This window comes from Anomaloglossus baeobatrachus, chromosome 3 (assembly GCF_048569485.1).
Source record: "Anomaloglossus baeobatrachus isolate aAnoBae1 chromosome 3, aAnoBae1.hap1, whole genome shotgun sequence".
Taxonomy (NCBI): Eukaryota; Metazoa; Chordata; class Amphibia; order Anura; family Aromobatidae; genus Anomaloglossus; species Anomaloglossus baeobatrachus.
Window position 1 is genome coordinate 235580120 of NC_134355.1, and position 15700 is coordinate 235595819.

At 44.1% G+C, this 15700-nt stretch overlaps 1 protein-coding gene across 3 annotated transcripts in view; it reads right to left on the minus strand.

Annotated features, from left to right (window-relative positions):
- Positions 1-4054: 4054 nt before the first annotated feature.
- SFT2D1 (SFT2 domain containing 1) overlaps positions 4055-15700 on the minus strand; it is a 249606-nt gene continuing 237960 nt past the window's right edge. For 2 of the 3 annotated variants that reach the window (XM_075339762.1, XM_075339761.1), the window contains 2 exons: positions 12741-12770; positions 4055-11905 (listed from right to left, as the gene is read on the minus strand). In XM_075339762.1, coding sequence (XP_075195877.1) covers positions 11813-11905; positions 12741-12770 — 123 coding nt within the window. In that variant the 3' untranslated portion in view covers positions 4055-11812. The remainder of the gene's footprint in view (positions 11906-12740; positions 12771-15700) is intronic. The other variant, XR_012751622.1, reaches the window with a different exon arrangement.

Sequence of the window (15700 nt, forward strand, 5' to 3'; positions counted from 1 at the left end):
ATAGATGACCTAGTCATTATATGGAAAGGAACACAGGAGGAAGCCTCCAGTTTCATAAATGGCATTAATGTGAATGATTTCAACCTAGCTTTTACACATTTTTGGAATAAAAACTCAGTGAATTTTCTAGATGTTACACTAACAGCAGGTCTAGATAAAAATGACAAAAAAGTCTCTATCAGCCCCTACCGCAAAAGCACTGCCAAAAACACATTGCTGGCAGCAGATTCTTGCCATCCCCAACATGTAATAAAAAAACATTCCCATAGGAGAGCTCATAAGGTACAAACGTAATTCTACTGACCCAAAAACATACAAAAATGCACAGGAATCAGTTAATATGAGACTAAAAAACAGAGGCTATCCAGATTGGATGTTACAGAGAGCAACTAAAATAGTCAATGACATTGATAGGAAAGATTTAACAACAAGCAATAAAACAAAAAAACTACAACCTCCAAAGAAAAAAAATCTTTTATTCTACTCCATATAGCCTTCAGTATAACAATATAGTCTCTATTATAAAGAAATATATTCCAATATTGAGCCAGGATCCAAAACTAAAACAAATTATTGCAGAAAACCAAATTTCTTACGTAGCAAAAAAGGCACCTACATTGCAGGATAAATTATCGCCAAGTTTGTATCTGAATTATTCGCTGGAGACCAGCGATACCTGGTTGAAATTGAAAGGGTTTTTTAAATGTGGAAACAAAAGATGTACTTGTTGTCAATATGTACATAAAATTAATAAACTTTCCTCATTTCATAATAAGAAATATCCTATTAATTTTTTGAACTGTAATTCTACCTACGTGGTATATTTGATTGACTGTACATCATGCTGTAAACAGTACATAGGTTGTACAACGGGAAAATTGAGAAAAAGAATCAGAAGGCACATTTCTGATGCTATTAACCCTTCCACTTTCAACCCATCAGCGGTCTCCAGGCATTTTTCACCATACCATTCTGGCAATTTTGACAGCTTCAGGTTTAAAGCAATTGAATCAGTAACACGATCTACCAGAGGGGGCGATAGAAAACGTTAAGTACTTAACAGAGAATCCGCTTGGAGTTTTACTCTGGAAACTAGGATGCCAATAGGCTTAAATAATAGACAAGATCTAATCAGAATTTATTAAAAATCCAAAAATGATGATCTTAATGTTAATAACCATAGTCTGCTCTGTTCCAAGTTTATAAATATTTTCCTGAGCTAAAATTATATTGAAGGTGCATTGTCTTTTTGAGGTCTTGTTTTGTTTTTTCTCTTTGCACATATTAATATGGTGAAAGTAATTCCTGTATACATAATCTGTTACATCATGTATTGTAAATAACATAGAAAAATTACTGCTAGCATATCAGCCTTTTTTAGGGTTAATACTTGTTTTTAAATAGTCAATGTTATAGGTGGATGCTCACAAGTGTGATCAATTACGGACTAATCAATTATAGCACCACCTACCTTAGGAGTTTTTCCTTCTTATATCCCAGTAAAATAGCAATGTGTATCATGGCAATGATAAAGGTTTAGCCGAAACGCGTCTTGCCGTGCGCTTTACAGCAGTAATTTTCTCACCTCTGCCTGTATTTGTATTATGCTGCTATGGAAAAAGATTTTTAATCTACGTTTGAAATAAAGAAAAAGATTTTTTTATTCATTACAAGCTTGCTCGCTGGATTTATCCTTCTTCATACGTAGGAGGGAAGGGGCCCTGTACCATCGTGATATAACTTTATAACTAGTCTCCTGGGACTTAGTGACAGTCACAGATTTATGTGACAAATGGAAGCAACGTTCCCATTGTTCTCTAGAGAACGTTTGGTTGAGTTCCCCATCCCACGCTCCACAAAAGGGGGGGGGGTCCAAGCCTCTTGAAACCAGCAATTTGTATAGAACTGAAATATTGTGATTAGGGGTCGTCTTTGTAGTACACATGGCTTCATAAGAGGACTGAGAGAATGAGCGCTCATGCGCCTGTGTAAGAGATGCAATAAAGTGCTGGAGTTGAGAATATTCAAAATTATGGCGTAATTTTTGGGGTTTCTCCCCCAGAATTACAGAAAGTGGGAGGATCTGTCCCTGTGGGGCAACATGGATAAGACGAAAAGGCATCCTTTTAGTACTTTCTAATAAGAGGGTAGCGGAAGCACCCGGAGGTAAGTCCGGACTATCTGTCACCGGCATCAGCAGTCCACAAACACCAATCAGGTCGCATTTCCTTCCAGGGGCATGTATTGTGCGTAGAGTCTGCCCAACACTATACCCTACCACAAGTTTGCGGCTGTTCAGCTGCGGCCACGTCCAAGGGAGGGTTGACACCGACAAAGAACACAGATCATGGGCCAAACGCACCCATAGTTTAGACCCCTCACCATGTACCAGGTCCAAGACCAGTAGTGCATGGGCCGCCGCTAGGGGATACCTTCGGCAGTCCCAAACCTCCCGCATCCTTCGGTCTAGTCAGAACACTACCTCGTATTCTAGGTCGTCCTTTGGCCCAGACAAATTGGATGAATAATTTTTGAATCTTATGCCAGTATGACGCAGGAATGTGAACTGGTATCGTCTGTAGAAGGTATAATAATCTAGGCAGAACTGTCATCTTGAGGGCGCCAACCCTCCCAAACCAGGATACCACCCCCTGCTGCCATGTGGCTAGGTCCTTCTCTAATTTAATAAGGAATTGTTGAAAGTTTAGTAGAAACAATCTGGACAGGTCAGATGGAATGGCAACACCCAGATATCTGATACTATTGCTTTGGGGCCACTTAAAAGGGTGATTGGATTGTAAGGAAGAAACTAGATTTTGAGGGAGGGAGATGTTCAAGGCCTCCGATTTATCCAGGTTTATCCAGAAATTGGACCATTTACCAAAGCTATTCAACTCTGACATCAGAGACGGGAGTGCCTCAAGCAGATTAGTTAGATATATAACCAAAAAAGAGCTCTGCAGGTATAACCATTCAATAATTCATCAAACATCTATTGTGGTTAGAAAACGTATCATATTTTATTTCATCATATATAAATCCCAATTTCATTTAATGCTGGTACTCACAAAAGTTAAAAGAAACCCTACCCCATAAAAACATACAAAAACAAACTGGTGCAGTGTGGAACAGCCATGATGTCAAATTAGATGTGTATTTCACATATATATAGATTTCTGGGTATCAATAAATATGATTAAGCCTGATGCACTTTACTCTAGCTGTGTTAGGTTATCAGGCTTAATCATATTTATTGATACTCAGAAATCTATATATATGTGAAATACACATCTAATTTGACATCATGGCTGTTCCACACTGCACCAGTTGTTTTTGTATGTTTTTATGAGGTAGGGTTTCTTTTAACTTTTGTGAGTACCAGCATTAAATGAAATTGTGATTTATATAGGATGAAATAAAATATGATAAGTTTTCTAACCACAATAGACGTTTGATGAATTATTGAATGGTTATACCTGCAGAACTCTTTTTTGGTTATATATGTTAAATATGGTGAGATCTGCGTTGTCTAAACTTTAGATAGATCTGGATCTCTATCTTCTTTTTTGGTTTAATAAGGATTAGTGAGATAGACTAAAGGCCCAGTCACACACAACGACTTACCAGCGATCCCGAAAACGATGCGACCTGATAGGGATCGCAGGTAAGTCGCTGACAGGTCGCAGGTGAGATGTCTCACAGTCAGATCTTACCAGCGATGCAGAACAATACAGGTCGCAGTAGCGACCTGTATAACGATCTCAGCAGTCACTGTGATCCTGTCACACAGTATCAAACACAGCGATGTGTGCTGCCCAGCAGGACATCGCCTTTGAAGAAAATGACCTGGACCATTCAGCAACGACTAGGGATCTCACAGCAGGGGCCTGATCGCTGGTGTCACACATAACGAGATCGCTAACGGGATCGCTACTGCGTCACCAAAACGGTGACTCAGCTGCGATCTCGCTAGCGATCTCGTTATGTGTGACAGTACCTTAAGAGATCATCGGCAAAAGCCGAGCATTTATATTCCTGGTTTGCTATCTTGATCCCACAGATGTCAGAGTTGGCTCGTAGAGCAGCCATGAGATGCTCCATTACCAGGATGTATAGTAAAAGGGATAAGGGACATCCCTGTCTCGTCCCGTTACGAATGGTGACAGGGGCAGACAGGGTGCCATTAATTTTTATACGAGCCGACGGAGTGTGATACAGCGCAAGTATTTTAGCCGTCAGGTTGGGGCCCAGCTCTAGATGACTTAATGTTTGAGAGAGCGACTCCCATGATATCTTGTCAAAGGCCTTCTCGGCATCTAATGACAGGATCATCAATGGGACCCCTCGGTCACAAGCAAATTGAATAATATCTAGAGTTTTTCGAGTATTATCTCTAGCCTCTCGTCCCGGTACAAACACAACCTGATCTAAGTGGATCAGATCCGGAAGAGAGGATTTAGCCTGTTGGCAATAAGTTTAGCATAGCACTTGATGTCTACATTAAGCAGGGAAATCTGTCTGTAGCTACCGCAGACGCCCGGGTCCTTACCCACTTTGGGGATGACTGATGTGCACCGCTGTAGAGTCTGTCGGGAAAAAGGTGGTTTCCAAAATTGAATGAAAAGACTCCAGCATCACGGGAGCAAGCAGGGTCGAAAAGGATTTATAGAATTTTGCTGTTAGCCCGTTGTCACGTCACCACCGGAGTCCGCTCCTGCGACTTCTGCTCCGATCGCTAGACGACGCCATGTTCCCATCATGGATAGTGCTGGTGATGGGAGAGGAGTCGGTGCCCGAGGTTGTGCGGAGCAGAGGCTCCGCTCAACCACTAGGCTGGGTTTCCCTGGAACCTGCAGTACCACTGGCTGACTGTAGGTGGCGTATGTCTCCCGGCTGAAGTGGCCAACATTCACCTCCTGTCACATGACCACTGCCAGTGATCGTTCTGTTCTCCTGGCTCATGTGCGGTTTGTATTGTGATTCCTGTGTGCTGACCTTTGCTTGTTTTTTTGACCAGCCTCCTGCCTGTCGTTTTTGTACCTTGCTGCCAGTTCCGGATTTGACCCCTGCTTTGTCTCCTCACTACGCCCCTGCCTGCCGATTCTGTTCCTGTTTTGCATCTCCTGGATTTTGACCCTGCCTGACGACCACGGACTACAGTCTACCACAGGTAGCGATCTCTGAGGCTCTGTGCAATTCCAAATCCCTGTAAAGGGGTTAAAGGGTTGCAGAGTTCTTGGGGTCCTGCTTTGTGAGTGGCTTTTCTCTAGATCCCCCTTACAGCCAGTCTGAGTCTGTGGCTCCTATCAGGCATTACACCCATCAGAACCTGGACTTCTATTGCCAGGTGCGTCCTGGATAGCCTGCAAAAGTTCTTCTATTGTAAACGCGGCCTCAAGACTTTCTATTATGGCACTATTCAGTTTTTTAAAGGGAGAAGGGGGGGCACCCATTGAAGCGTTGGGGGGGGCACCCCGGGAGGGGTCAGAAGGACAACCTAGAATATTTATGAAAGGCACTTTAAATCTCTGGGGTAGATGCACCAACCCACCCGATGAATCCTTAATACAGGGAATCCGGTTTGTTGCCTTTTTGGCTTGCAGTGCGATGGCTAGCATTTTGCCTGGTTTGTCGCCGAAATCGTAAAATTTGCTCCTGCTCAGTTGGACAATGTGTCCATATGAGGAGTCCAATAACTTTTTAACTTCCAACCTTGCTCTCAGGAGTGATTGGAGTGTCGAGGCCGCCAGCGCACATTTCTGGAGAAGTTCTAGGGTTGTGACTCTTTGGAGAGAGTCTTTAATGGCTTGTGCCCCATCTTTTAATTCGGGAGCCATGTTTAATGAGAATTCCCGCAAAGGACACATTCCAGGACCTCCCACTTAAATACAGGCGCAGTGGTGTCTGATGCGTGGTCCGACCACAGGATGTTTCCAATCCCCGTATGGGACAACCAAGATGAAACATTATGCTGAACCAGGATATAATCCAAGCGACTGTACGAGTCCTGTGGGTGTGAATAGAAGCTGTAATCCCTATCTGAGGGATGCTGTATGCGCCATGCGTCATACAGTTGAAGCTGTAATAAAGCTTTTTTAACTCGATCGACCTTTGGAAATAACCATGGCCGGATCCAGTGTAATGTTTAGGTCCTCACATAGAACCACCAAGTCCCTAACCAAAGGGATCAGTATCAGTCCGGCGACAAAGCAGTCTTGGTTCTGGTTGGGTGTGTATGCATTAATTATAGTGAAATCTAGTCCACTTAGGGATAGCGACAGAACAATATAACGTGCCGCCTCATCTATTTTGACGTCTAATACTTGACCCCCCTTGAACGTGTCTCCGGGTTGTTGGCAAAAAAAATGTGGTGTAATATTTTGTTTTTAATCTTTGGGGTGTGGTTAGTTTTAAAATGTGTCTCCTGGAGGCAAATTAGGTGTACCTTACGTTTGTGCAGGTGATAAAGGATCTGGGCCCGTTTCTCCGGGGTGTTGAAGCCCTTCACATTGAAGGACGCAATGTTCAGGTCCGCCATTTAGAAGAGACCTCGGATTCTGCGATGGAAGAAGGGCAGGACTGTAGTTTTTGAAAAGAAAAAGGAATAGAAAAAGGAGAAAAAGAGGATTCAGAGGAACAAAACAAAAGCAGAGGGATAGCCTCTGCATCCCACGCAATCGATATCCTCGACATGCAACGTAGGTATCTCAGACTCCCTCAGGCGGGGTCCGGACTCACGCGGCTCAGGTGTGGGCGTCTTTCCCCGGGGTCTCTACTCCCTCCGAGGGAGGCCCGCAGACTGCCGACTCGTAGAGGGGCCCTCAGGAGGTCCCGTGCGCTGCCCCACACCCCACGGAAGGAGTAAGGTGTTAGGCCACTGGGGAAGGAGGACAGTCGGCAGGCCCTGCAGTAAAGGAAGGCATGTCCTCAGGTGAACGGAGTGTAAAATATTTCGAGCCCTGGCGGACCGAAAGGGAGAAGGAAAATCCCCACCGGAACTGAATCTCTCTGTCCTTTAAGACGTCTAGCAGAGGTTTGAGGGCCGCTCTTTGAGCCAGGGTGTGGCGAGAAAGATCCGGTAAGATTCTAATAGGGTTCCCATTGTAGGAAAGATCAGCTTTTTCCCTGCCAGCCAGTAGGATCGCCTCCTTGAGAGCGTAGAAATGAACCCGGCAGATAACGTCCCTTGGGCGGGGGTCCTCCGGATTTAAAGGACGGAGTGCTGTATGGGCGCTATCCAGTTCTATTCTAACCCCTGGCGGACGCCCGAGCAGCTTGTTGAAGATTGTGGTGAGCACAGAGGGGAGAGCTACAGAAGCAATAGTCTCTGGTAATCCTCTGACGCGGAGATTATTTCTCCTGTTGTGGTTCTCTAGGTTGTCCATATTTTGCTGTGGGGAAAACAATTGTTTGGCGTGGTCTTTCACAGTAGCTTGTAAGCTATGGATAGAGGTAGAATTGGTTTCTTGTACCGCGGAGACCGCATCAACTCTAGAAGTTAGAGACGAGAGTTCCGCTCTGAATTGGGCAAATTCCTGTTTGTATTCCGCAACAACTTGATTTGCTAAAGGCGCGATGTCACTCTTGGTAGGTATCGCTTGCATAAGCACGCGGAGGTCCGCCAGGAAGGCTGGTCTATTCTCTCCCTCTGGAACTGGAGGGAATGCAACAGGGGAGGTATGGAAGCTTGACTGTGATCTGTATAACTGTGGCCTCCTCTCTCCCTGAGATACGACCATGATCGGCACATGAGGTACATGAGTGTCGGGGCCCGGCTAAAGCAAGGAGGGTGACCTTTCAGGCATGGCCAGATGCTTGGTGGGGGAGCTGTCTTCCCAGGAAGAGCCACTGGACCATCTAGATGGAGGGCTTGGTGCTGCCGCCTCCCTCTGTATCCTCCCTTGCGCCATATCCTCATCTTCCTGGGGAAGCAACTCCCCATCCTCCTCTGCCATATGTGGGAGACAGGTGCCCCCCCCCACTGTGACACTGCAATCTCTATGCCACCACACCAGCTGGGATCAAAAGTGGGGGATGGGGGGCCCAGAGCAAACTCCAGCTACTCCCTCCTGTGGCTCTAATATCTCTCCCAGGGACAGGGGCGTCTGGGGTTCCGAGCAGCTTCCTCCCCCTCCCTCCTGTGCGGCCTGGTCACCGCTCGTCAGCCTCTTCAGGGTCGCGTTTTGAGGCATGCTTACCCACGCTGTCTCTGCTGGGGATCTGATAAGCCATCTTGGCATGGCGCCGCTATAACGCCGGGCCTCTCCTTCCCCGGTGTAGGGGTCCCCATCTCTCCGGGTGTGGACTCACCCCTCCGGGCCCGACCTGGCACGTCTCCAACTTTACCCGGTGCCCGTCAGCCGCCACGGAGGACTCAGCAGCGCGGTCTGACCTCCGGGCAGGCGGCATGGATGCCTCAGGCTTCTCACTCCCCGAGCTGGAGAGGTAAGCCTCCATAGTGTGCTGTGAGGACGTCAGGCGGGCAACAGAGCGGGATCTTGCTTTTTCTTGCAGAGGTTCGCACCATCTCTGCGCAGGGATGTCAGTGGATCGTGGGATTCTGCAGCGGAGCTCAGGAACTGCAAGTCTCTACTCTGCTATGTCTAGCCACGCCTTCGCCCGAAAATTTTACTCAAACACAAAATGTTACTTTAGCCATAACATTTTGAATTTTCACAAGGGAGAAAAGAGAAAATGCACCATACAATTTATTGTGCAATTTGTCCTTTGTACGCTGATACCCCATATGTGGTAAAAATCAATTGTTTGGACGCACGGCGGAGCTCGGAAGGGAAGGCATGCCATTTGAATTTTTGAATACAAAATTAGCTGCACTCATTAGCGAACGCCATGTCAGGGTTGAAGACCCCCTGAGATGCCTAAACAATGGAGCTGCCCCACAAGTGACATCATTTTGGAAACTAGAGCCCTCAAATATTTTTTCTAGATGTTTGGTGAGTACTTTGAACCCCTGGGGGCTTCACAGAAGTTTATAACATTGAGCCGTGAAAAGAAAAAAAAAAAATATTTTTAATCACAAAACTTTAAACAAGCTTTAACAAGGTAGCTTTTTTTTCCACAAGGGTATCAGGAAAAAAATGCACCATAAAACGTATTGTGCAATTTCTCCTGAATACGCAGATACCTCATATGTGGTGGAAAGTAATTGTTTGGGCACACAGCGGGGCTCAGAAGGGAAGGAGCACCATTTGACAGCAAAATAGGTTGGAATCATTAGATGACGTGATGTTGAATTTGGAGACCCCCTGAGGTGCCTAAAGAATGGAGCTGCCCCACAAGTGACCCCATTTTGGAAGCGAGACACCAAGAAATTTATCTAGATGTTTAGTGAGCCCCAAGGGGCTCCACAGAAGTTGATAATGTTGAGCCATGAATACAATTTTTTTTTTTGTAACCACAAAACTGTTACTTGAACCAGGTAGCTTTTTTTTCACAAGGGTATCAGGAAAAAATGCACCATAAAACGTATTGCGCAATTTTTCCTGAGTACGCAGATACCTCATATGTGTTGGAAAGTAATTGTTTGGGTGCACGGTGGGGCTCAGAACAGAAGGAGCGCCATTTCACAGCAAAATTGGTTGGAATCATTAGCGGACGTAATCTCACGTCTGGAAACCCCCTATGGTGCCTAAACAGTAGAGCTCCACCACAAGTGACCCCATTTTAGAACTAGACCCCTCAAGGAATTTATCTAGATGTTTGGTGAGCCCCTTCTACCCCCAGGGACTCCACAGAAGTTGATAATGTTCAACCATGAAAATTATTTATTTTTTACCACAAAATTTTTGTTTCAACCAAGTAGCTTTTTTTTTTTTTTTTACAACAGTATCAGGAAAAACTGCACCATAAAACGTATTGTGCAATTTTTCCTGAGTATGCAGATACCTCATATGTGGTGGAACTCAATTGTTTGGGCACACAGAGCTTGGAAAAAGAGGGGCGCCATTTGACTTTTCAAACGCACAGACGTCGTGCACTGATCGGCCACTGCAGGACACACAGTCTGATGAGATACAAAAAGCGTCGGGGATACAGAAAAAAAGTCATGCCAAAAATTGAGCAAGGATGCCGATCAGTTTATGTGCATCCCTGATCAGCGCTCGGCCGCTGCAGGACGCATACACAGATGAGATGCAAAAAAACGACGCAAGATACGGAGGAAAAAAAAAAAAAAAAAAAGTCCCACCGAAAATTGACCAAAGATGCAGATGCATTATCTGCATCACTGATCAGCGCTCGGCAGGATGCCCGGATGGATGCGGAGTAAAAACGGACAGGGGATATAAAAAAAAAAAAAAAATTATTCTCACAGTACCCAGAAGATTTGCAAGGAGGATCACTGACCAGAGGAACTGCAGGAGGAATAGAAGGCAGAAAGTGGACAGCTTCTTACAGGAGCATCAGGCATGAAGTTGGACAGCTCATCAGAAGACCCAGGAAGGACCCAGCAATGGAGGCACATGTGATCGGGCCAGTGAATACCTCAGACAACCTGGTGGAGGCAGGTAGGGAACATCGGAGAGGGAGAGCAGATGGGGAGGGGGAGACCGGAGAAAAGGAGGCAGGAGAATGGGAGCAGAGTAGAGATCGGGGTGGGGCAGATAGCGCCGGGGAAAGCACATTGGCACAGGCAGGGGCCATCGCGGGAGTGCGCAGGGGCCATCATGGGAGCGCGCAGGGGACATCGCAGGAGAGCAATACTTACAGTGGGAGCAGGGTATCAGCAGCAGCAGCGTGGTACTACAAGTACCAGCCAGTGCACGCTGCAGAAATGTTGGGGGAGGTCTTCCCATACCAGCACAGGCCTGGGGAGGGAGGTCACCTGCAGATCAGACAGCCCTACTGCACGCCGATTGGAGCGATTGTGTGTCATAGCACGATTGCTCCAATCAGTTCTACAGGGGCTGGGGGGAGCCATGTTGAGCTCCAGCTATAATCTGCTTCAGCACATCATAGCAGGATCTCACAGTATCGCTTTTTCAGGAATGTTTTAGCCGAAACCAGTGCGAACGATGTGGTTGGCGGTTCAGATTTGTACACCCAATCACAACAATCGTCGATGGGGGGTGGCGATGCCACCCCCCCTAGGGTCAAGCAAAGGTCCCCTGCTGTAAGAAACAGCAGGGGACATCATTTGAAAGCGCCACGGCAATCAAATGAACTTTACGCAGTAAAATTACGTCCCTGGTCGTTAAGTCACGTAAAAATAGGACTTAACTTTACTGCCCGCAGTCGTGAAGGGGTTAAACACTTTAGAAGGAAAATTATTTTGGCCTTTGGACTACCCAGTTAATGTATTCATCCACTTCCTAGAGGAATAACAACCCAATGCAGGATTAAGTGTTTTATACAGGTATTAGTAAAAGATCTGCAGAGCACTGACAGGCCATGTTAACAACAGCTGATACCCACAGAGATAAACAGAAAATGCTGCATAGTTACAAAACAAAGTCATTAATTCAGGCAACATATGGATTAATCAATTTTACATTTTGCTTCCTACAAAACTGACTTTTCATTACAGGACATTCATATACCAAGTAGACTTATTATAGATTTAAATATTTACAAACGCTAGAATCTTAAAAAATGAAAATCGAAAAAAAAACCCTGAAACGAGGCATTTTGGTAAACATATTTTAGGAGTGCAGTTATTTTTGTTACTGCATAAATGTGTTATAGAAAAAAATTTAAAAATAGAATACATTGTTTCTTTAAACAATATACATTTTAGACAATGAGCACTTTGTTATTTACAAAAACAATATTTCTTTGTTGTGGAGAGAAAATATCAAACCAATTGATACAAAGTCAACGCCCTGACTTCTGCAAACTTCTTGAATTTTAATTTACACACGAAGTGAAGCACTTTTTCACAGCATCCCTGTGATAAAAAATAAAAAAAAAAGAAATTTGCATGTTAAAGGGTTCTACAGGAAAAAAAAAAAAAAAAAAAAAAGCAAAAACTGATAGGAAATAGCATTATGAATATAGTCCCAATGTGTGCAGTAGGAAGCTTCCCGTGCCTTCCCTTTGTCTTAAGTAGGAAGCTTCCTGTGCTCAGTTTGTGTGCAGTAGCAAGCTTCCACTGCCGTCCCTATGTTTGCAGTACGAAGCTCCCCGCTCCCTCCACTTATGCACAGTAGGAAGCTTCCCGCGCCCTCCATTTGTGTGCAGTAGGAAGCTTCCCGCGCCTTCCATTTGTGTGCAGTAGGAAGCTTCCCGCGCCCTCCATTTGTGCGCAGTGGGAAGCTCCCCGCGCCTTCCCTTTGTGTGCAGTGGGAAGCTCCCCACGTCTTCCATTTGTCTGCAGTAGGAAGCTTCCCATGTTCTCCATTTGTGCACGGTGGGAAGCGTCCTGCACCCTCTATTTGTGCGCAGTGTGAAGCTCCCTTCGCCATCCCTGTGTGCAGTGGAAGCTCTCCGTTCTTTTCCTTGGTGTGCAGTGGGAAGCTCCCTGCACCCTCCTTTTGTGTTCAGTAGAAAGCTCTGGCTCTAGTGGATATTTTGAGTGAACACTGGAAATACCAGAGATGCTAGGCTAAGAGACGGCTTAATTGTAAGAAATATTTTCTATGTTTATGTGGCTGATTATGTGGATAAAAAGTAGTAAATGTGAAATACCACAGTTGTAATAAACGAGACATTTTTTCCCCCTGAAAACTACATACTCTACAAGAAAAAAAAAAACCCCTGAAAACATTAGTTTATGCACTTACCTTGCAAATGGAATAAAAGAGAGGCTGTACCTAAAATACAAGAAACAAAAATAACTTTACACAATGCGAACATAAAAACAAACAAAAATACAAACAACTGAGATGCAATTGAAGTGTAGACGGCCAGGTTTAATTATCATAGTATCATAGTTTTTAAGGTTGAAGGGAGACTCTAAGTCCATCTAGTTCAACCCGTAGCCTAACATGTTGATCCAGAGGAAGGCAAAAAAAAACCCCAATGTGGCAAACAAGTTCCAATGGGGAAAAAATTTCCTTCCTGACTCCACATCCGGCAATCAGACTAGTTCCCTGGATCAATACCCTGTCATAAAATCTAATATACATAACTGGTAATATTAAATTTTTCAAGAAAGGCATCCAGGCTCTGCTTAAATGTTAGTAGTGAATCACTCATTACAACATCATGCGGCAGAGAGTTCCATAGTCTCACTGCTCGTACAGTAAAGAATCCTCGTCTGTGATTATGATTAAACCTTCTTTCCTCAAGACGTAGCGGATGCCCCCGTGTTCCAGTCGCAGGCCTAGGTGTAAAAAGATCTTTGGAAAGGTCTCTGTACTGTCCCCTCATATATTTATACATTGTGATTAGATCCCCCCTAAGCCTTCGTTTTTCCAAACTAAATAACCCCAAGTTTAATAACCTGTCTTGGTATTGCAGCCCACCCATTCCTCTAATAATCTTGGTCGCTCTTCTCTGCACCCTCTCCAGTTCAGCTATGTCCTTCTTATATATCGGGGACCAGAATTGTACACAGTATTCTAAGTGCGGTCGCACTAGTGACTTGTACAGAGGTAGAACTATATTTTTTTCATGAACACTTATACCTCTTTTAATACATCCCATTATTTTATTAGCCCTGGCAGCAGCTGCCTGACACTGTCCACTAAAGTGAAGTTTACCATCCACCCATACACCCAAGTCTTTTTCTGTGTCTGTTTTACCCAGTGTTCTACAATTAAGTACATAATCATAAATGTTATTTCCTCTACCCAAGTGCATGACCTTACATTTATCTACATTAAACTTCAATTGCCACTTCTCAGCCCAATCCTCCAATTTACATAAATCTCCCTGTAATATAAAATTATCCTCCTCTGTATTGATTACCCTGCAGAGTTTAGTATCATCTGCAAATATTGAAATTCTACTCCGCATGCCCCCAACAAGGTCATTTATAAATATGTTGAAAAGAAGCGGGCCCAATACTGACCCCTGTGGTACCCCACTATGAACTGAGACCCAGTCCGAGTACGTACCATTAATAACCACCCTTTGTTTCCTATCACTGAGCCAGTTTTTAACCCAGTTACACATATTTTCCCCTATCCCCATTATTCTCATTTTATGTACCAACCTTTTGTGTGGCACCGTATCAAAAGCTTTTGAAAAGTCCATATACACAACATCCACTGCATTTCCCTGGTCCAGACTTGAACTTACCTCTTCATAGAAGCTGATCAAATTAGTTTGACAGGATCGATCCCTCATAAACCCATGTTGATACTCTGTCATAAGGTTATTTTTCTTGAGATACTCCAGTATAGCATCTCTCAAGAAACCCTCAAGGATTTTACCAACCGTAGAGGTTAAACTTACCGGCCTATAATTTCCCGGCTCAGTTTTTGTCCCCTTTTTGAATATTGGCACCACATTTGCTATGCGCCAGTCCTGCGGTACCGACCCTGTTATTAAGGAATCTGAGAAGATTAAAAATAATGGTCTATCTATCACAGAACTCAATTCCTGTAGTACTCTGGGGTGTATGCCATCCGGGCCCAGAGATTTGTCAACCTTAGTGATTTCGAGGCGGTGGCGTACTTCCTGCTGGGTTAAGCAGGTCATATTCAAGGGTGAATTTATGGTATCACTGGTCATGTCATCTGCCATGGCATTTTCTTGTATAAAAACCGTAGAAAAAAAGTCATTCAGCAGGTTGGCTTTACCCTCATCCCCTTCCACCATTTCACCAAGACTATTTTTAAGGGGGCCAACACTATCGCTTTTCAGTTTTTTACTGTTTATGTAGTTAAAGAATATTTTAGGATTATTTTTGCTTTCTCTCGCAATGAGTCTCTCTGTCTCAAACTTAGCTAACTTAATTTGCTTTTTACATATTTTATTTAATTTTCTATAATTATATAATGCCTCATCACTACCTACCCTCTTTAATTCTTTTAAGGCTTTCTGTTTTTCTTTTATTGCTTCCCTTACAGCTCTATTTAGCCATAGGGGTTTCCTCCTATTTCTAGCATGTTTGTTCCCATGGGGTATATTTTCTGCACAAGCCCTATTCAGGATGCTCATAAAAGTCTCCTATTTGCTTTGTGTACTTTTATTACTTAGTACATCATCCCAGTTTATTGCACTAAGATCATCTCTCAACCGTTTAAGATTTGCTTTCCTGAAGTTTAGTGTCCTTGTAGCCCCTCTACTAGACATCTTACTAAAGAATACATGAAAACTTATTATTTTGTGATCACTATTCCCCAAGTAACCCCCAACTTGTATATTTGATATGCGGTCTGGCCTATTGGTTAGTACAAGGTCTAGTAGTGCTCCCCCTCTTGTGGAGTCCTGTACCATTTGTGAAAGGTAATTATCTTTCATTGTTATCAAAAATCTATTTCCTTTGCTGGAACTGCAAGTTTCTGTTCCCCAATTTATATCAGGATAGTTAAAGTCCCCCATAATAATTACCTCTCCGAGACTCGCTGCTTTATCAATTTGCTTTATGAGGAGATTCTCTACCTTTTCCATAATATTCGGCGTCTTATAACACACCCCTATAAGTATTTTATTATTCATTCTCCCCCCCCTTATCTCCACCCATAGGGACTCTACATTCTCAGTACCCTCACATATGTTGTCACGCAGGATGGGTTTTAAGGATGATTTTACATATAGACACACACCTCCCCCTCGCTTATTTGTACGGTCA